Consider the following 22,540-nt stretch of genomic DNA (forward strand, 5'->3'; position numbering starts at 1 on the left):
AGATAGGTGGGTAACTGTAAGAGGGACTGGGAAAAAGCAGTCAGTGCAGGGATCCCCTGTGGTCGTTCCCCTGAGAAACAAGTATACCGCTTTGGATACTTGTGGGGGGGGGACTTACCAGGGGTAAGCCATGGGGTACGGGCCTCTGGCACGGAGTCTGTCCCTGTTGCTCAGAAGGGAAGGGGGGAGAGGAGCAGAGCATTAGTAATTGGGGACTCTATAGTCAGGGGCACAAATAGGAGATTTTGTGGGAGCGTGAGAGACTCACGTTTGGTATGTTGCCTCCCAGGTGCAAGGGTACGTGATGTCTCGGATCGTGTTTTCCGGGTCCTTAGGGGGGAGGGGGAGCAGCCCCAAGTCGTGGTCCACATTGGCACTAACGACATAGGTAGGAAAGGGGACAAGGATGTCAGGCAGGCTTTCAGGGAGCTAGGATGGAAGCTCAGAACTAGAACAAACAGAGTTGTTATCTCTGGGTTGTTGCCCGTGCCACGTGATAGTGAGATGAGGAATAGGGAGAGAGAGCATTTAAACACGTGGCTACAGGGATGGTCCAGGCGGGAGGGATTCAGATTTCTGGATAACTGGGGCTCTTCTGGGGAAGGTGGGACCTCTACAGACAGGATGGTCTACATCTGAACCTGAGGGGCACAAATATCCTGGGGGGGGAGATTTGTTAGTGCTCTTTGGGGGGGTTTAAACTAATGCAGCAGGGGCATGGGAACCTGGATTGTAGTTTTAGGGTAAGGGAGAGTGAGAGTATAGAGGTCAGGAGCACAGATTTGACGTCGCAGGAGGGGGCCAGTGTTCAGGTAGGTGGTTTGAAGTGTGTCTACTTCAATGCCAGGAGTATACGAAACAAGGTAGGGGAACTGGCAGCATGGGTTGGTACCTGGGACTTCGATGTTGTGGCCATTTCGGAGACATGGATAGAGCAGGGACAGGAATGGATGTTGCAGGTTCCGGGGTTTAGGTGTTTTAGTAAGCTCAGAGAAGGAGGCAAAAGAGGGGGAGGTGTGGCGCTGCTAGTCAAGAGTAGTATTACGGTGGCGGAGAGGATGCTAGATGGGGACTCTTCTTCCGAGGTAGTATGGGCTGAAGTTAGAAACAGGAAAGGAGAGGTCACCCTGTTGGGAGTTTTTTTATAGGCCTCCTAATAGTTCTAGGGATGTAGAGGAAATGATGGCGAAGATGATTCTGGATATGAGCGAAAGTAACAGGGTAGTTATTATGGGAGACTTTAACTTTCCAAATATTGACTGGAAAAGATATAGTTCGAGTGCAATAGATGGGTCGTTTTTTGTACAGTGTGTGCAGGAGGGTTTCCTGAAACAATATGTTGACAGGCCAACAAGAGGCGAGGCCACGTTGGATTTGGTTTTGGGTAATGAACCAGGCCAGGTGTTGGATTTGGAGGTAGGAGAGCACTTTGGGGACAGTGACCACAATTCGGTGACGTTTACGTTAATGATGGAAAGGGATAAGTATACACCGCAGGGCAAGAGTTATAGCTGGGGGAAGGGCAATTATGATACCATTAGACGTGACTTGGGGGGGATAAGGTGGAGAAGTAGGCTGCAAGTGTTGGGCACACTGGATAAGTGGGGCTTGTTCAAGGATCAGCTACTGCGTGTTCTTGATAAGTATGTACCGGTCAGACAGGGAGGAAGGCGTCGAGCGAGGGAACCGTGGTTTACCAAGGAAGTGGAATCTCTTGTTAAGAGGAAGAAGGAGGCCTATGTGAAGATGAAGTGTGAAGTTTCGGTTGGGGCGATGGATAGTTACAAGGTAGCGAGGAAGGATCTGAAGAGAGAGCTAAGACGAGCAAGGAGGGGACATGAGAAGTATTTGGCAGGAAGGATCAAGGAAAACCCAAAAGCTTTCTATAGGTATGTCAGGAATAAGCGAATGACTAGGGAAAGAGTAGGACCAGTCAAGGACAGGGATGGGAAATTGTGTGTGGAGTCTGAAGAGATAGGCGAGATACTAAATGAATATTTTTCGTCAGTATTCACTCAGGAAAAAGATAATGTTGTGGAGGAGAATGCTGAGCCCCAGGCTAATAGAATAGATGGCATTGAGGTACGTAGGGAAGAGGTGTTGGCAATTCTGGACAGGCTGAAAATAGATAAGTCCCCGGGACCTGATGGGATTTATCCTAGGATTCTCTGGGAGGCCAGGGAAGAGATTGCTGGACCTTTGGCTTTGATTTTTATGTCATCATTGGCTACAGGAATAGTGCCAGAGGACTGGAGGACAGCAAATGTGGTCCCTTTGTTCAAAAAGGGGAGCAGAGACAACCCCGGCAACTATAGACCGGTGAGCCTCACGTCTGTAGTGGGTAAAGTCTTGGAGGGGATTATAAGAGACAAGATTTATAATCATCTAGATAGGAATAATATGATCAGGGATAGTCAGCATGGCTTTGTGAAGGGTAGGTCATGCCTCACAAACCTTATTGAGTTCTTTGAGAAGGTGACTGAACAGGTAGACGAGGGTAGAGCAGTTGATGTGGTGTATATGGATTTCAGCAAAGTGTTTGATAAGGTTCCCCACGGTAGGCTATTGCAAAAAATACGGAGGCTGGGGATTGAGGGTGATTTAGAGATGTGGATCAGAAATTGGCTAGCTGAAAGAAGATAGAGGGTGGTGGTTGATGGGAAATGTTCAGAATGGAGTACAGTCACAAGTGGAGTACCACAAGGATCTGTTCTGGGGCCGTTGCTGTTTGTCATTTTTATCAATGACCTAGAGGAAGGCGCAGAAGGGTGGGTGAGTAAATTTGCAGACGATACTAAAGTCGGTGGTGTTGTCGATAGTGTGGAAGGATGTAGCAGGTTACAGAGGGACATAGATAAGCTGCAGAGCTGGGCTGAGAGGTGGCAAATGGAGTTTAATGTCGAGAAGTGTGAGGTGATTCACTTTGGAAGGAATAACAGGAATGCGGAATATTTGGCTAATGGTAAAGTTCTTGAAAGTGTGGATGAGCAGAGGGATCTAGGTGTCCATGTACATAGATCCCTGAAAGTTGGCACCCATGTTGATAGGGTTGTGAAGAAGGCCTATGGAGTGTTGGCCTTTATTAGTAGAGGGATTGAGTTCCGGAGTCGGGAGGTCATGTTGCAGCTGTACAGAACTCTGGTACGGCCGCATTTGGAGTATTGCGTACAGTTCTGGTCACCGCATTATAGGAAGGACGTGGAGGCTTTGGAGCGGGTGCAGAGGAGATTTACCAGGATGTTGCCTGGTATGGAGGGAAAATCTTATGAGGAAAGGCTGATGGACTTGAGGTTGTTTTCGTTGGAGAGAAGAAGGTTAAGAGGAGACTTAATAGAGGCATACAAAATGATCAGGGGGTTGGATAGGGTGGACAGTGAGAGCCTTCTCCCGCGGATGGATATGGCTGGCACGAGGGGACATAACTTTAAACTGAGGGGTAATAGATATAGGACAGAGGTCAGAGGTAGGTTCTTTACGCAAAGAGTAGTGAGGCCGTGGAATGCCCTACCTGCCACAGTAGTGAACTCGCCAACATTGAGGGCATTTAAAAGTTTATTGGATAAACATATGGATGATAATGGCATAGTATAGGTTAGATGGCTTTTGTTTTGGTGCAACATCGTGGGCCGAAGGACCTGTACTGCGCTGTATTGTTCTATGTTCTATGACCCTGGTGAGACCACATTTGGAGTATTGTGTGCAGTTCTGGTCACCTCATTATAAGAAGGTTGTGGAAGCATTGGAAAGGGTGCAAAGGAGATTTACCAGGATGCTGCTTGGTTTGCAGGATAGGTCTTATGGGGAAAGGTTGAGGGAGCTAGGGCTTTTCTCTTTGGAGCGGAGGAGGTTGAGAGGCGACTTAATAGAGGTTTATAAGATAATGAGGGGGATAGATAGAGTGGATGTTGAGAGACTATTTCCTTGGGTGGATGTAGCTGTTACAAGGGGGCATAACTATAAGATTCAGGGTGGGAGATATGAGAGGGATGTCCGAGGTAGGTTCTTTACTCAGAGAGTGGTTAGGGTGTGGAATGGACTGCCTGCTGTGATAGTGGAGCCGGACACTTTAGGAACTTTCACGTGGTTATTGGACAGGCACATGGAGCACACCAGAATGACAGGGAGTGGGATAGCTTGATCTTGGTTTTGGACAATGCTCGGCACAACATCCAGGGCCGAAGGGCCTGTTCTGTGCTGTACTGTTCTATGTTCTATGATACTTCGCCTCCTGAAGTTAATGACCAGCTCTTTAGTTTTGCTGCCATTGAGGGAGAGATTGTTGTCGTTACACCACTCCACTAGGTTCTCTATCTCCCTCCTGTACTCTGACTCATCGAGGTTTGATATCTGACCCACGACGGTCGTGTCATCAGTAAACCTGTAGATGGTGTTGCAGCCGAATTTTGCCACACAGTTGTGTGTGTGTGTGTATCGGGAGTATAGTAGAGGGCTAAGTACGCAGCCTTGCGGGGCCCCGGTATTGAGGACTATCGTGGAGGAGGTGTTGTTGTTTATCTTTACTGATTGTGGTCTATGGGTCAGGAAATCGAGGATCCAGTTGCAGAAAGAGAAGCCAAGTCTTAGGTTTTGGAGTTTAGATATGTGCTTGGCTGCGATTATTGTGTTGAAGACGGAGTTGTAATCGATTAAGTCTGACGTAATGGGTCCTTGTGGTCGAGATGCTCTGGGGATGAGTGTAGGGCCAGGGAGATGGCGTCTGTTATGGACTGGTTGTGTTGGTTTGCAAATTGCAGTGGATCAAAGCATTTTGGGAGTCTGGACTTGATGTGTCTCATGACTAACCTCTTGAAGCACTTAATAATGATTGATGTCAAGGCCACTGGTCGGTAGTTGTTGAAGAACGTTGCCTGGTTCTTCTTTGGCACCGGCATGCTGGTGGTCTTCTTGAGGCAGGTGGGAATCTCGGAATGGATACTTCACTCCACGCAAAGAAGGAATATGGTATATTAAAACAAACTTATTACTAACACAGTATTAAAATATCTTTAACATACACACACACAAGAAATTAGCTTACGTCTCTACCACACGCACACGTCACTGTGCATGTGTCCCCACCCCACACACAGGTCCCTATCCCACACACATGTCCCTATCCCACACACATGTCCCTATCCCACACACATGTCCCTATCCCATGCACGCCGCACTCCCACCACAAATACACATCGCACCCCCACCATACAAGTGCATGCACATGCACGCACACCGACCACACAACACAGATGCACACATGCACGCTGTGCCCCCACCCCCCCACCACACATACACACGCACGCCGCACACATACCGCATTCACATGTGCCCCCCTCGCACGCGCGCACACACACACACACGCCCCCACGAACCCCCCATTCGGCCCACAGAGTCTGCACCGGCCCTTGGAAAGCGCACCCTCCCCAAGCCCACACCACCTCCCCATCCCCGTAACCCAGTAACCCCACCTGACCTGAAGACAATTTAACATGGCCAATCCACCTAACCCTGTGGGAGGAAACCGGAGCATCCAGAGGAAACCCACGCAGACACGGGGAGAACGTGCAGACTCCGCACAGACAGTGACCCGAGCCGGAATCGAACCTGGGACCCTGGAACTGTGAAGCCACTGTGCTGACCACTGTGCTACCGTGCTTCCGTTTAAGAGTAACTTTTAAAGGGGAATTAGATAAAAACTTTAAGTGGGAAACTTTTCCAAATTTAGATCAGTTGGTGCCTGTGCTAGCCCTTTGCCAGATGAATTGATTGGCATAAATCTCTGCTCGATGACTCTGCGTTTTGAATCATTCCATATTCTGGTCTTTGCACAGCTCTGTGTCCTGGTCCTGATTGACCTCTCATCTTCTTCCTGACTGTCTGCCTCTCATCATGTGACCTGAAACATTGTCTTCTTATTCATGCACCCCTTCTGTCCTGATGCTGAGATCTGTCTAACTCCTACTATTCAAAGTTTGCTCCAAAACCCATTTGTTCCTCGTCCTCTTTCTATCTATTTAAAATAATTGACAAACTTATTTTTCGCTAAGATTCAATCGCTTTCCCAAGAACTCTTGGTTTGCTAATCTTTTTACCAATATCCCGGGAAGCGTCATTAGATGTTTACTCATTAGATTTGGTGATTGCAGGTATTGGAGCAGATTGTAATGAGTCTTTTCTCATTGCAGTGCAGAATATCAGCCTGGAAGTCTTGAAACCCTCATTCCCGGAGATCCTGTTCGAGTCACATGTCGTTATGATCCGGGTCTGTATTCTTCTCCACATACTATTCATATCTAATTGTTCTCGGCCCCACACAGATCTAGAGGGTCAAATAATCTCCCTTTATTTGTGGTATTTCTTGACCTATTTTTTTGCACACCCACTGGCATTGTACCCTCTCCTGTATATTTGGTTTCACCCACGATTTGAAAGTATTGCGTGCCGGAGAGTTCAAGCTTCCCTCAGTGCCTTTATCAGAAGCATCGCAAACAATAATCAAATTTGGGATTTTAAGTCCCACAAACTATACGGAGTATAGATCACTAAATAGCAGAATATGAATTTATTACCAATTTACCAAAGTAATTTTTATGACTGGAAATTGAGAAGGAAAAGCAATATGAAATGTACACAGGTTTATAAGGATGAAGAATATAAGTAATGCTGAAGTGAAAAGTATAATGATATACTAATGAACATAGGAGCAGGAGGGAGATCATTTGGCCCCTTGAGCCTGCTCTGCTGTTCAATTAGACCATAGCTGATACTCTACTTCAGTGCCATTTTCCTATGCTGTCCCCATATCCGTTCATTTCCTTAATATTTAGAAATGTACTAATCTCTGTCTTGAACATGTTCAATGACTGAGCCTCCACGGCCCTCTGGATAGAGAATTCTAGAGATTCACTAACCTCTGAGTGAAGAAATTTCAATCATTTCATACCTAAATGGTCGAGCTCTTAGTCTGTGAATGTGTCGCCTGGTTCCAGACCAGGGAAAACACCCTTTGAACCCTGTAAACAAACATGTTGTATTCTTTAGTGAGAAACTCTACAAAATTCAAGTCCAGCCTCCATCTCTCCTTGTAGACAATCCCACAACTCCAGAAACCTTTATTGCACTTCCTCTACCCCATATACCAAGTATATGCTTCCTTGTGTAAAAGACTAAAACGTTCTAAAGACTAAAAAAATCTGTCTAACTCGCCTTAAATTTACTCACTGCCCCAGCATCCACCGCACTCTGGCGTAGCGAATTCCCCAGATTCACAACCCTTTGGGAGAAGTAGTTTTTCCTCAAATCGGTTTTAAATTTGCTACCTCTTATCCTGAGAGTATGATCTCTGGTTCTAGAATGTCCCACACGAGGAAGCATCTGCTCCACGTCTACTTTATCCAGACCTTTTAGCATCTTGTATACCTCGATTTGCTCTCCCCTCATTCTTCTAAACTCTAGAGAGTATCGGCCTAAACTGTTCAATATCTCTTCATACGACAAACCCCTCATCTCTGGAATCAATCTAGTGAACCTCCTCTGAACTGCCTCCAATTTCACTACATCTTTCCTCTAATAAGGAGACTGAAACTGTGCACAGTACTCCAGGTGCGGTCTTACCAATGCCTTGTATAGTTGCAACAACACTTCCTTACCTTTATACTCAATTCCTTTAGCTATAAATGCCAACGTTCCATTCACTATAATCTGCTGTACCTGCATGCTCGTTTTCTGTGACTCATGCACGCGGACACCCAGATCCCTCTGCACCGGAGCTCCCCGAAGTCTCTCCCCATTTAGATAATAAGTTGCCTTTCTGTTTTTTGACCAAAATGTATGACCTCACACTTACCCAGGTTAAACTCCATCTGCCACATTTTGGCCCACTCTGCTAACCTATCTATATCCATTGGTAAGATTCTTATTTCCCCATTGCAACTTACTGTCCCTCCTATTTTTGTGTCATCTGCAAATGTAGCATTGGAACCTTCTATCCCTGTATCCAAGTCGTTAATATAGATTGTAAACAGCTGAGGCCCAAGGACCGAACCCTGTGGCCCCCTCACTAGTTACATCTTACCATCCAGAAAAAGACCCATTTATCCCGACTCTCTGTCTCCTGTCCGTCAGCCAGTCTTCTATTCAAGATAATAAATTACCCCGAATCCCATGTGACCTCACCTTGTGAATTAACCTTCTGTGCGGCACCTTATAGGGTTTAAACTAGTATGGCAGGGGGTTGGGCACGGGAGCAATAGGTCAGAAGGTGAGAGCATTGAGGGAGAACTAGGGAATAGGGACAGTGTGGCTCTGAGGCAGAGCAGACAGGGAGAAGTTACTGAACACAGCGGGTCTGGTGGCCTGAAGTGCATATGTTTTAATGCAAGGAACATTACGGGTAAGGCAGATGAACTTAGAGCTTGGATTAGTACTTGGAACTATGATGTTGTTGCCATTACAGAGACCTGGTTGAGGGAAGGGCAGGATTGGCAGCTAAACGTTCCAGGATTTAGATGTTTCAGGCGGGATAGAGGGGGATGTAAAAGGGGAGGCGGAGTTGCGCTACTTGTTCGGGAGAATATCACAGCTGTACTGCGAGAGGACACCTCAGAGGGCAGTGAGGCTATATGGGTACAGATCAGGAAGTCACAATGTTGGGGGTATACTACAGGCCTCCCAACAGCCAGCGGGAGATAGAGGAGCAGATAGGTAGACAGATTTTGGAAAAGAGTAAAAACAACAGGGTTGTGGTGATGGGAGACTTCAACTTCCCCAATATTGACTGGGACTCACTTAGTGCCAGGGGCTTAGACGGGGCGGAGTTTGTAAGGAGCATCCAGGAGGGCTTCTTAAAACAATATGTAGACAGTCCAACTAGGGAAGGGGCGGTACTGGACCTGGTATTGGGGAATGAGCCCGGCCAGGTGGTAGATGTTTCAGTAGGGGAGCATTTCGGTAACAGTGACCACAATTCAGTAAGTTTTAAAGTACTGGTGGACAAGGATAAGAGTGGTCCGAGTGCTAAATTGGGGGAAGGCTAATTGTAACAATATTAGGCGGGAACTGAAGAACATAGATTGGGGGCGGAAGTTTGAGGGCAAATCAACATCTGACATGTGGGAGGCTTTCAAGTGTCAGTTGAAAGGAATACAGGACCGGCATGTTCCTGTGAGGAAGAAAGATAAATACGGCAATTTTCGGGAACCTTGGATGACGAGTGATATTGTAGGCCTCGTCAAAATGAAAAAGGAGGCATTTGTCAGGGCTAAAAGGCTGGGAACAGACGAAGCCTGCGTGGAATATAAGGAAAGTAGGAAGGAACTTAAGCAAGGAGTCAGGAGGGCTAGAAGGGGTCATGAAAAGTCATTGGCAAATAGGGTTAAGGAAAATCCCAAGGCTTTTTACACGTACATAAAAAGCAAGAGGGTAGCCAGGGAAAGGGTTGGCCCACTGAAGGATAGGCAAGGGAATCTATGTGTGGAGCCAGAGGAAATGGGCGAGGTACTAAATGAATACTTTGCATCAGTATTCACCAAAGAGAAGGAATTGGTAGATGTTGAGTCTGGAGAAGGGGGTGTAGATAGCCTGGGTCACATTGTGATCCAAAAAGACGAGGTGTTGGGTGTCTTAAAAAATATTAAGGTAGATAAGTCCCCAGGGCCTGATGGGATCTACCCCAGAATACTGAAGGAGGCTGGAGAGGAAATTGCTGAGGCCTTGACAGAAATCTTTGGATCCTCGCTGTCTTCAGGGGATGTCCCGGAGGACTGGAGAATAGCCAATGTTGTTCCTCTGTTTAAGAAGGGTAGCACGGATAATCCCGGGAACTACAGGCCTGTGAGCCTTACTTCAGTGGTAGGGAAATTACTGGAGAGAATTCTTCGAGACAGGATCTACTCCCATTTGGAAGCAAATGGACGTATTAGTGAGAGGCAGCACGGTTTTGTGAAGGGGAGGTCGTGTCTCACTAACTTGATAGAGTTTTTCGGGGAGGTCACTAAGATGATTGATGCAGGTAGGGCAGTAGATGTTGTCTATATGGACTTCAGTAAGGCCTTTGACAAGGTCCCTCATGGTAGACTAGTACAAAAGGTGAAGTCACACGGGATCAGGGGTGAGCTGGCAAGGTGGATACAGAACTGGCTAGGCCATAGAAGGCAGAGAGTAGCAATGGAGGGATGCTTTTCTAATTGGAGGGCTGTGACCAGTGGTGTTCCACAGGGATCAGTGCTGGGACCTTTGCTCTTTGTAGTATATATAAATGATTTGGAGGAAAATGTAACTGGTCTGATTAGTAAGTTTGCAGACGACACAAAGGTTGGTGGAATTGCGGATAGCGATGAGGACTGTCGGAGGATACAGCAGGATTTAGATTGTCTGGAGACTTGGGCGGAGAGATGGCAGATGGAGTTTAATCCGGACAAATGTGAGGTAATGCATTTTGGAAGGTCTAATGCAGGTAGGGAATATACAGTGAATGGTAGAACCCTCAAGAGTATTGAAAGTCAAAGAGATCTAGGAGTACAGGTCCACAGGTCATTAAAAGGGGCAACACAGGTGGAGAAGGTAGTCAAGAAGGCATACGGCATGCTTGCCTTCATTGGCCGGGGCATTGAGTATAAGAATTGGCAAGTCATGTTGCAGCTGTATAGAACCTTAGTTAGGCCACACTTGGAGTATAGTGTTCAATTCTGGTCGCCACACTACCAGAAGGATGTGGAGGCTTTAGAGAGGGTGCAGAAGAGATTTACCAGAATGTTGCCTGGTATGGAAGGCATTAGCTATGAGGAGCGGTTGAATAAACGTGGTTTGTTCTCACTGGAACGAAGGAGGTTGAGGGGGAGACCTGATAGAGGTGTATAAAATTATGAGGGGCATAGACAGAGTGGATAGTCAGAGGCTTTTCCCCAGGGTAGAGGGGTCAATTACTAGGGGGCATAGGTTTAAGGTGAGAGGGGCAAGGTTTAGAGTAGATGTACGAGGCAAGTTTTTTACGCAGAGGGTAGTGGGTGCCTGGAACTCGCTACCGGAGGAGGTAGTGGAAGCAGGGACGATAGGGACATTTAAGGGGCATCTTGACAAATATATGAATAGGATGGGAATAGAAGGATACGGACCCAGGAAGTGTAGAAGATTGTAGTTTAGGCGGGCAGCATGGTCGGCACGGGCTTGGAGGGCCGAAGGGCCTGTTCCTGTGCTGTACATTTCCTTGTTCTTTGTTGTTCTTATCAAACGCCTGCCGGAAGCCCAGATATACGACATCTACAGGGTCCCCATTATCTACTTTGCTTGTTACATCTTCGAAGAACTGTAGCAAATTAGTCAGACATGATTTACCCTTCGTAAAACCATGCTGACTCTGATGGATAGTGCTTTGACTTGCCAAATGTCCTGATATTACTTCCTTGATAATAGATTCTAACAATTTCCCAACATTAGATGTTAAACTAACTGATCTGTAATTTCCCACATTTTGTCTCCCTCCCTTTTTGAATAAGGGCGTTACGTTAGCATTTTTCCAACCTACTGGAACCTTTCCTATGTCCAGGAAATTTGGAATATTATAACCAATGGATCCACTATCTCCGCTGCCACTTCCTTTAACATCCTAGGATGTAGGGACTTGTCTGCCCTCAATCCCAATGGTTTGTCGAGTACTGTTTCTCTATTGATGCTGATTTTTCTGAGTTTCTCCCTTTCTATTACCTCTGAATTGCTCGTTCCTCGAGAAATGGTACTAGTGTCCACTGTGAAAGATGAGACAAAATATTGATTTAGCATCTTTGCCATTTCTGTGTTCCCCACTATTAACTCTCAGGTTTCATCTTCCAAGGGACCAACATTCATTTCAGCGACTCCATTCCTTTTTATGCACCTGTAGAAGCTTTTGCTTCCCTTTTAATTTTTGCGCTAGTTTTCTTTCATAATTTACCTTAGCGCATTTTATTACTTTTTTTAGTAACCCTTTGTTTATGTTTGAAAGTTTCCCAATCTTCCAGCCTGCCACTGGCCTTTGCAACATGGTGCACCTTAGTTTTTTTCATTATATTGTCCTTAACCTCCTTGCTTAGTGTTTGGATTCTGTTGCAAAACTTTTGTCTGCTCTATTTTTCCCTTTGAATTCCTGTCCTGCTGATTGCCTTTAATCTACAGTACTTGCTGGCTGCTGCAACATTGGGCCTTTTGTTTAAAGTACAGACTTTGGGCAAACCGAAACACCCCAGGTCTGATGAACTAGGCCAGGACTTCCCCTATAGGTTCTGTGGCAGAGCCCATGATGTCAGTTTGATAAACTTGGCAAGCAGCCAATCGATGAATCTGGAATTCTGAGCCATCTCCTTACGATTGATGGAGCCATTCAGTATCTTCCAGAAGAAAGGCGGGTCATACGAAGAGCTCCATTTTGTCCTGGGTTCTGTGAGAAGACACAGGCAGAAAGCAGCTGGAAGATATTCTCTCTCTGTTCTCTCTCTCTCTGCCAGGCAATTTAAAAGGCTCCCCAGCCAGACCTGTGAAAGCACTCCTATTTAAAAGACACAGGCAGCAGTTAGATCTGTGAAGGGAACCTCTGGAGTGTAAGCTGCAAGCAGTTTCTCACCAGGTCTCCAATACTTTAAACCACTGTCTGAATGGCTGAGAACAGACCAAACTGAGAACCCTCTTCGTAATACAGCCGGTGTTTCTGCACAAAGATCAGGTGAACGGAGAAGTCTGTGATTTCTCAGCTCCATGAAAAACCAGGGGTCGGAGGTTCCATCTGGTGGGCCAAGGGTAGAAATGCGCTGACCTGAATATCTTGTGTAAAGCTCCATCTGCTGCTCAGCGGACAGAATTGCACTGACTTGGAAAATACATTCCCCAGGCGGTTGCTTTCGGAGAAATCCAGCGCCTACAGAGGCCACAATGCGGCAGCGAAGATTCATCTCAAATCTTTTACATCGATTCCCGTTATTTTAATTCTTTCCCGATCTCCCTTACCTTTTGTCTGTCTTGTGTGTCTCTGGGTGGAGGGTGGGATGGGTTTTAGGAATAAGTAGACTGGTAGACCATCGTTCCATTATTTCCTTTATATGTTCATCTCTTACTCTTGTTGTAAATAAACAGTTTGTTAATGTTTTATTATAAATCTGGTGTCTGTAACTCATTGCAGCATGATAGGGTTACCCCTATCTCTGGATCTGTAAACATTTAATTAACTGCAAATGCTCGCATTCAAAGCATTGTCTTGCATCTTTGAATTTGTCTATATATATGTTTCTGGAACATATTTCTTCATTCACCTGAGGAAGGAGCAGTGCTCCGAAAGCTAGTGTTTGAAACAAACCTGTTGGACTTTAATCTGGTGTTGTGAGACTTCTTACTGTGCTCATTAGAGCAGTCAAGGGTTAAAGATTTTAGGAAAAACACAAATTATTGGTAAATTCACTTATGTTGGGACTCCGGGGCCTGTGAGGCTGAAACTGACCGTGTGCACTCGCCCAGGGTGTCGTAATATTAGCCTTGGATGTTCTTTTACCCCACTTACCGTCTTTCTTCCTCTTTTCTGAACTCCAGTGAATATAATCCTAACTGACATAGTTTCTCCTCATACGACAGTCCCGCCATCCCAGGAATCAGCCTGGTAAACCTTCGCTGCACTCCCTCCATAGCAAGAACATCCTTCCTCAGATAAGGACACCAAAACTGCCCACAATACTCCAGGTGTGGCCTCATCAATGCCCGATACAATTGCAGTAAAACATCTCTATTCCTATACTCACATCATCTTGCTATGAAGGCCAACATACCATTTGCCTTCTTTACTGCCTGCTGTACCTGCAAGTTTACTTTCAGCGACTGATGCACGAGGACACCAAGGTCTCCCTGAGTATCTCACCCATTCAAATGATAACAAAAGGTTTACCAGGTTGATTCCTGGGAGGCGAGACTGTCGTATGAGGAGAGACTAAATCAGCTAGGATTATATTCATCGGAGTTTAGAAGAGCTACATGATGATGAGTTGAATTTTTGTGAACAGTGTGACTCCTCCCCCTCTATAAAAGGGTCGTTGAGTTGTATATTCTGAGCTGAAGCAACTGGTTTCTCATCACTAGAACATACAGTGCAGAAGGAGGCCATTCGAGTCTGCACCGACCCACTTAATCCCTTACTTCCACCCTATCCCAATAACCCCGCCTAACCTTTTTGGTCACTAAGGGCAATTTATCATGGCCAATCCACTTAACCTGCACATCTTTGGACTGTGGGAGGAAACCGGAGCACCCATAGTAAACCCACGCAGACACAGGGAGAACGTGCAGACTCCGCACAGACAGTGACCTAGCCGGGAATCGAACCTGGGACCCTGGTGCTGTGAAGCCACAGTGCTAACCACTGTGCTACCGTGCTGCCCAAGGCAGTTTTCTGTCTTGAAGAATTTTCCAGCTATCAAGCAGCAACCTGTGTGAGCCTGTTGCTTTCTAATCCTGTGTGATTTTTAATCCTTTCAAGAATAGGTCGGTTGTTGTTTGTGACCAACGAAGACACATTGTGCCGAAGGGCCTTTTCTGTGCTGCAGACCTCTGACTCTTTGACAACTCTAGCTGTGGCCTGATGAGCGTTTTACTCAGCTCCATCATAACCTCACTGCCCTTATATTCTGTGCCTTGGCTAAAGAAGTACCCCATATGTCTTCTTAACCACCTTGTCTAACTGTGCTGCTGTCTTCAGGGACTAATGGTAATGTACCCCAAGGCCCCACTGCTCATCTGTATTTCCGGGCGTCCCACCGCTCATTGTGTCGCCTTTCCCAAAATCTATCACCTCACACTTTTCAAGGTTAAATTCTATCTTCCACTGACCAGCCCGCCTATGTAGCCCTGTAATCGAAGGCTCGTTCTTGCTATTTACCACACCACCAGTTTTTGTGCCACAGATAGGTTACAGCACAGGAGGCTGCCATTCGGCCCATCTTGTCCATGCCAGTCCAGGCACCCAGGCGCCCTTTCTAATCCCACCTTCCTGCACCCGGTCCACAGCCCTGTAGCTGACAGCTCTTAAGCTGCAGATCCAGGTACTTTTTAAAAGAGTTTAGGGTTTCTGCCTCCACCACCAACTCGGGCAGCGAATTCCAGACTCCCACCACTCTCGGCACGAAAACGTTTTTCCTCATGTCGCTTCTAATGCTTCTGCCACTTAGCTTGAATCCATGACCCCTATGAACTCTCTGCCAAGGGAAACAAGTTCCTCCTGTCTACTCTATCTTTACCCCCCACAATGTTGTAAACCCCAATCTTGTCACCCTTCAATCTTCTCTGTTCCAAAAAAACAACCCCAACCTATCCAATCTCTCCTTGTAGCTACAGTTCTCCAACTCTGGCAACATTCTAGTAAATCTTCTCTGCACTCTCCCCAGAGCAATAATATCCTTCCTGTAATGTGGTGACCAGAACTGCACACAATACTCCAGTTGTGGCCTCACCAATGTCTTATACAGTTCCAACATTATATCCCTACTTTTGTACTCTATATCTCTTCCAATGAAGGAGAGCATTCCATATGCCTTCTTTATAACCTCATCTACCTTTAGGGACCTGTGTACTTGCACACCAAGGTCTCTCACTTCATCTACCTCTTTCGGCATATTCCTGTTTATTGTGTATTCCCTTTTGCTGTTTGACCTACCAAATTGCATTACCTCACACTTATCAGAGTTGAACTCCATCTGCTACTTTCCTTTCCACTCCACCAACCCATTTGTATAATTTTGGAGCCCACAGCTATCCTCCACACATCTGTGAACTTGCTGATCCTACCCCCAACATTCACGTCTAGATCATTAATGTGCAATACAAACAGCAAGCAACCCAGCACCGATCTGTGCGGAACACCACTGGGCACAAGGTTCCAGTCACAAAAGCAACCTTCAACCATCACCCTCTGCCTCCTGACACTCAGCCAATTTTGGATCCAATTTGTCAAATTACCCTGGATCTCATGGGCAGGGTAATTTGACCTTGATCAGCTTCCCATGTCGGACCTTGTCAAAAGCCTTACTGAAGCCTATGTGGAGTACATCAACTACACTGCCCTTATCTACATACTAGTCACCTCCTTGCAAAAGTCAATCAGATTTGTTGGACACGATCTCCCCTTGACAAAACCATGCTGACTATCCTTGATTAACCTTTGCCTCTACAAGTGGAGATTAATTCTGTCTCTCAGACCTTTTCCTATAATTTCCTAACCCAAATCCTAACCCTAATTCATCTTTACCACTTGTACCCTCCCTGCCAATGTCAAATGCAGCTGTCCCATGTTTTGAAATCCAACCCCCCCCCCCCCCCCCCCCCCCCTACCCTCAGTCCGACCCGTCAAGTTTCACTTATGCATGGTAACCCAGTCATGCGCTACCTGAATCTCTCGATACCGAAATCTAACCCTATCCACCATAAATGGCAAGGCCCCCAAATTCGCTCTTCACCCCAAACCGTTCACCGGGAAGATCTCACTTTTCCTGACATTCAATTTGTACCCAGTAAAGGCCACAAATTTTCCCAACAAATCCATAATTCTTCCCATACTTTCCAATGGGTTTGTCATATGCAGCAATAAATCATTGTCATATAAAGACACCCTATGCTCTCTACCGCCCCACGCAGGCACGGGGAGAACGTGCAGACTCCACACAGGCAGTGACGCAAGCCGGGAATCGAACCTGGGACCATGGAGCTGTGAAGCAACAGTGCTACCCACTGTGCTACCGTGCTGCTAGCACTGTTGCTTCACAGCGCCAGGGACCCTCAGGGTGCTCTGGTTTCCTCCCACAAGTCCCGAAAGATGTGCTGTTAGGTGAATTGGACATTCTGAATTCTCCCTCTGTACCCGGAATGTTGCGACTAGGGGATTCTCACAGTAACTTCATTGCAGTGTTAATGTAAGCCTATTTGTGACGATAATGAAGAATATTTTGATTATTATATTATTATTTAGAAGGGCAGGACTGGCAACCCAACATTCAGGGTATAGAATTTTCAGGCATGATGGGGGGGGTGTAAGAGGGGAGGAGGCACTGCATCATTGATAAAAGAGACCATCATTACAGTAAAGCGGGAAGATGTCTTAGAAGGCTCTTCAATGTAGCACATGGGTGGAGCTTAGAAATAAAAAATAGGCAATCACTTTGCTGGGATTATTCTACAGGCCCCCAACAGTCAGAGAGATAGCGGAACAGATATGTAGGCAAATCACAGGGAGGTGTGAGGAATAGGGTGGCAGTCGTCTGGAATTTCAGCTTCGTCAATATTAACTGGAATCGCCTTAGTGTGAAAGGGTTAGACATATGGAATTTTTAAAGGGCTTCCAGGAGAGTTTTTTTTATGCTAGCACTAGGGATTGGACGAGATCTAATCATAAGAACTAGGAGCAGGAGTCGGCCACCTGGCCCCTCGAGCCTGCTCCGCCATTTAATGAGATCATGGCTGATCTTTGTGGACTCAGCTCCACTCTCCGGCCCGTACACCATATCCCCGAATCCCTTTATTCTTTAGAAAGGTATCTATCTTTTTCTTAAAAACGTTTAAAGAAGGAGCCTCAACTGCTTCACTGGGCAAGGAATTCCAGAGATTCACAACCCTTTGGGTGAAGAAGTTCCTCCTACACTCCGTCCTAAATCTACTTCCCCTTATTTTGAGGCTATGCCCCATAGTTCTGCTTTCCCCGACCAGTGGAAACAACCCCCCCCCCCCCAAAAGCCTGTCCACCATCTACAAGGAACAAGTCAGGAGTGTGATGGAGCTCCAACAACACTCGAAGCTCAACACCATCCAGGATAAAGCAACCCACTTGATTGTTCCTTTTTCCACAAACATTCACTCCTTCCACCACCGACGAACAGTAGCAGCCGTGTACCATCTACAAGATGCACTTCAGTAAGGTTTGTTAGGCAGCATCTTCTAAACCCACAAAGACTACCATCTAGAAGGATAAGAACAGTAGAAACCTGGGAACCCACCGCCTGTGAGAGGGGAGGGTGGGGGGTGATGATGATGATGGGCTTCAGGAGTGCTGGGGCCCAGGGTGGCTCAGGCTGACCTGGGGGTCGCAGGTCAGGGGTCTCCTCAGGATGAGGGTTGCATGGCTAGTGTTTTCTCTGCCAGGGAAAGAGTGGGACCCATTAAGGACCAAGGGGGAAATCTGTGGGTGGAGTCAGAAGACATTGGTACGATGTTAAATGAATATTTCACATCTGTCTTCACCCAAGAAAATGAGGATTCCCTAGCCTTTGATCTGCCTGGCAGCCACAGTATTGATGTGGAGATGCCGGCGCTGGACTGGGGAGGGCGCAGTAAGAAGTCTTACAACACCAGCTTCAGGTCCAACAGGTTTATTTGGAATCACGAGCTTTCTGAGCGTAGCTGCTTCATCACGATAACCCAGTGGTTAGCACTGTTGCTTCACAGCTCCAGGGTTCCAGCTTCAATTCCCAGCTTGGGTTACTGTCTGTGCGGAGTCTGCACGTTCTCCCTGTGTCTGCGTGGGTTTCCTCTGGGTGCTCCGGTTTCCTCTCACAGTCCAAAGATGTGCAGGTTAGGTTGATTGGCCGTGATAAATTGCCCTTCGTGTCCAAAAGGATTAGGTGGGGTTTCTGGGTTACGGGATAGGGAGGAGATGTGGGCTGAGGTAGGGAGCTCTTTCCAAGGGCTGGTGCAGACTCGATAGGCCGAATGGCCTACTGCACTGTAAATTCTATGAATCTATGATCAGGTGAGTGAAGAGGTAGGTTACAGAAACATAGCATATATAGACAAAGCCAATGACGCAAGATGATACTTTGGATGCGAGTCTTTGCAGGTAATTAGGTCTATACAGGTCCAGATGGTGCGACTGGAGAGAGGGATAATCACAGGTTAAAGAGGTGTGAATTGTCTCAAGCCAGGACAGTTGGTAGGATTTCACAAGCCCAGGCCAGATGGTGGGGGGATTAAATGTAGTGAGACATGAATCCAAAATCCCGGTTGAGGCCGTACTCATGCGTGCAGAACTTGGCTATCAGTTTCTGCTTGGCGATTTTGAAGTCCTGAAGGCTGCCTTGGAGAACGCTTACCCGAAGATCAGAGGCTGAATGCCCTTGACTCCTGAAATGTTCCCCGACTGGAAGGGAACATTCCTGCCTGGTAATTGTCAGGTGATGTCCATTCATCCGTTGTCGCAGCATCTGCATGGTCTCGCCAATATACCTCGCCTCGGGACATCCTTTCCTGCAGCGTATGAGGTCTTGCCTATTTGGACATGAACTGCTTCATTATCTGAGGAATTGCAAATGGTGCTGAACATTATGCAGTCATGAGCATTCTGACCTTATGATGGAAGAGAGGTCATTGATGAAGCAGCTGAATATGGTTAGGTCACTACCCTGAGGAACTCCTGCAGTGATGTACTGCAGTTGCGATGATTGATCTCCAACCATCACAAACATCTTCCTTTGTGCCGGATATGACCCCAATCAGTGAAGAGCTTTCCTCCTGATTCCCATTGACTCCAGTTTAGCTCGGGCTCCTTGATGCCACACTCGGTCAAATGCTGCCTTGGTGTCGAGGGCAGTCACTCTCATCTCACCTCTGGCATTCAGCTCTTTTGTCCATGTTTGAACCAAGGCTGTAATGAGGTTAGGAGCTGAGTGACCCTGGAGGAACCCAAACTATGCGTCCGTGAGCAGGTTATTGCCGAGTAAGTGCCGCTTTGATAACTCCGCTTTGATAACTCCTTCCATCACTTTGCTGATGATGGAGAGCAGACTGATAGGGCGGTAATTGGCTGGGTTGGATTTGTCCTATTTCTGGGTACAGGACACATCTGGGCAATTTCCACATTGCCGGGTAGATGCCAGTGTTGTAGCTGCACTGGAACAGCTTGGCTAGGGGTGCGGCAAGTTCTGGAGCACAAGTCTTCAGTACTGTTGCCGGAATATTGTCTGATGAGTTAGTTGAGGAAACGCTTCGCTCTATCTATCATTACTTACTGTTTATGCTGTTTGGCACCTGTGTTCTGCCTTCACCAGGTTGACCTCATACCTCATTTTTCGGTATGCCTGATGTTGCTCCTGACATGCTCTCCTGCAGTCTTCTTTGAACCAGGGTTGATGCCCTGGCTGGGTGGTAATGGTAGAGTGGGGGATATGCTGGGCCAGGAGGTTGCAGATTGTGGTTGATACAATTCTGCTGCTGCTGATGGCCCACAGCCTCATGGATGCCCAGTCTGGAGTTGCTAGATCTGTTCAAAGTCTATCCCATTTAGCACGGTGATGGTGCCACACAACATGATGGAGGGTATCCTCAATGTGAAGTCAGGACTTTGTCTCCACAGGACTGTGCGGTGGTCACGTGTGGGCAGCACGGTAGCACAGTGGTTAGCACAGTTGCTTCACAGCTCCAGGGTCCCAGGTTCGATTCCCCGCTGGGTCACTGTCTGTGTGGAGTCTGCACGTTCTCCCAGTGTCTGCGTGTGTTTCCTCCGGGTGCTCCGGTTTGATCCCACAGTCCAAGATGTGCAGGTTAGGTGGATTGGCCGTGATAAATTGTCCTTAGTGTCCAAAAAGATTGGGGGTAACGAGGATAGGGCAGAGGCATGGGGCTTAAATAGGGTCCACTTTTCAAGGGCCGGTGCAGACTCGATGGGCTGAATGGCCTCCTTCTGCACTGTAAATTCTATGATATGCCGATACTGTGATGGACAGATGCATCTGCAGCAGGCAGATTGGTGAGAATGAGGTCACCTCCATTCTCCCCCTTGGAGTCCATGGCGCCTGGTCCCCGCTTTTAAGGACCAGTAGTAATTCACGACAAAGTGAATTTCCGCTTTGGTGTGGGGCCTGGGAAGATTGCAAACTGTTTTGTGCTTGGCGCGAACCCGGTTTTTGGCCTCTGTCGTAATTTTCCCGACATAGCGGGATTTGCATTGGGTGCAACATGGCTGGAAACCCCCCCAGTGTCTCCATGGGTTTGCTTTGGCCTGTTCTTCGATTCCATGTACATTGTTCCAGCCTCCCCATCCACTATTTCTCTTGGATGCTGGTTAGCACTGCTGCCTCACAGCTTCATTGACCCGGGTTCAAAACCGTCCTTGGGTGACTGTCTGTGAAGTTTGCACATTAAATAAGTTAAGAGCCCATGGTGTAAAGGATAAGATTCTGGCAAGGATAGAGGATTGGCTGACTGGCAGAAGGCAGGGAGTGAGGATGAAGGGATCTTTTTCAGGATAGCAGCCAGTGACTAGTGGTATGCCTCAGGGGTCTGTGCTGGGACCACAACTTTTAACAATATACATTAATGAACTGGAAGAAGGAACTGAAGGCACTGTTGCTAAGTTGCAGATGATTCAAAGATCTTGCTTTTGACAAGGTGCCACACAAAAGGTTGCTGCATAATATAAAGATACATGGCGTTAAGGGTAAAGTAGTAGCATGGGTAGAGGATTGGTTAATTAATAGAAAGCAAAGAGCGGGGATTAATTGGTGCTTCTCTGGTTGGCAAGCGGTAGCTAGTGGTGTCCCTCAGGCAACAGTGTTGGGCCCACAATTGCTCATAATTGAAAATGAAAATCGCTTATTGTCACAAGTAGGCTTCAAATGAAGTTACTGTGAAAAGCCCCTAGTCGCCACATTCCGGCGCCTGTTCGGGGAAGCTGGTACGGGAATTGAACCGTGCTGCTGGCTTGCCTTGGTCTGCTTTCAAAGCCAGCTCCTTAGCCCTGTGCTAAACAGCAGATGATTTGGAGTTGGGGACCAAGGGCAATGTGTCCAAGTTTGCAGATGACACTAAGATGAGTGGTAAAGCAAAAAGTGCAGAGGATACTGGAAGTCTGCAGAGGGATTTGGATAGGTTAGGTGAATGGGCTAGGGTCTGGCAGATGGAATACAATGTTGACAAATGTGAGGTTATCCATTTTGATAGGAATAACAGCAAAAGGGATTATTATTTAAATGATTAAATATTAAAACATGTTTCTGTGCAGAGAGACCTGGGTGTGCTAGTGCACGAGTTGCAAAAAGTTGGTTTACAGGTGCAACAGGTGATTAAGAAGGCGAATGGAATTTTGTCCATCATTGCTAGAGGGATGAGAGGGATGGAGTTTAAGACTAGGGAGGTTGTGCTGCAATTGTATAGGGTGTTAGTGAGGCCACACCTGGAGTATTGTGTTCAGTTTTGGTCTCCTTACCTCAGAAAGGACGTACTGGCACTGGAGGGTGTGCAGAGGAGATTCACTAGGTTAATCCCAGAGCTGAAGGGGTTGGATTATGAGGAGAGGTTGAGTAGACTGGGACCGTACTAGATGGAATTTAGAAGGATGCAGGGGGATCTTATAGACACATATAAAATTATGAAGGGAATAGATAGGATAGATGCGGGCAGGTTGTTTCCACTGGCGGGTGAAAGCAGAACTAGGGGGCACAGCCTCAAAATAAGGGGAATTAGATTTAGGACTGAATTTAGGAGGAACGTCTTCACCCAAAGGGTTGTGAATCTATGGAATTCCCTGCCAAGTGAAGCAGTTGCGGCTCCTTCATTAAAT

At 46.9% G+C, this 22,540-nt stretch overlaps 1 protein-coding gene across 4 annotated transcripts in view; it reads left to right on the forward strand.

Annotated features, from left to right (window-relative positions):
- pomt2 (protein-O-mannosyltransferase 2) overlaps positions 1–22,540 on the forward strand; it is a 196,266-nt gene that overhangs the window by 127,092 nt on the left and 46,634 nt on the right. For all 4 annotated transcript variants that reach the window (XM_072494489.1, XM_072494497.1, XM_072494499.1 and 1 more), the window contains one exon: positions 6,183–6,259. In XM_072494489.1, the coding sequence (XP_072350590.1) occupies positions 6,183–6,259 (77 nt within the window). The remainder of the gene's footprint in view (positions 1–6,182; positions 6,260–22,540) is intronic.

Source organism: Scyliorhinus torazame, chromosome 2, assembly GCF_047496885.1.
Source record: "Scyliorhinus torazame isolate Kashiwa2021f chromosome 2, sScyTor2.1, whole genome shotgun sequence".
In the NCBI taxonomy this organism is placed as follows: Eukaryota; Metazoa; Chordata; class Chondrichthyes; order Carcharhiniformes; family Scyliorhinidae; genus Scyliorhinus; species Scyliorhinus torazame.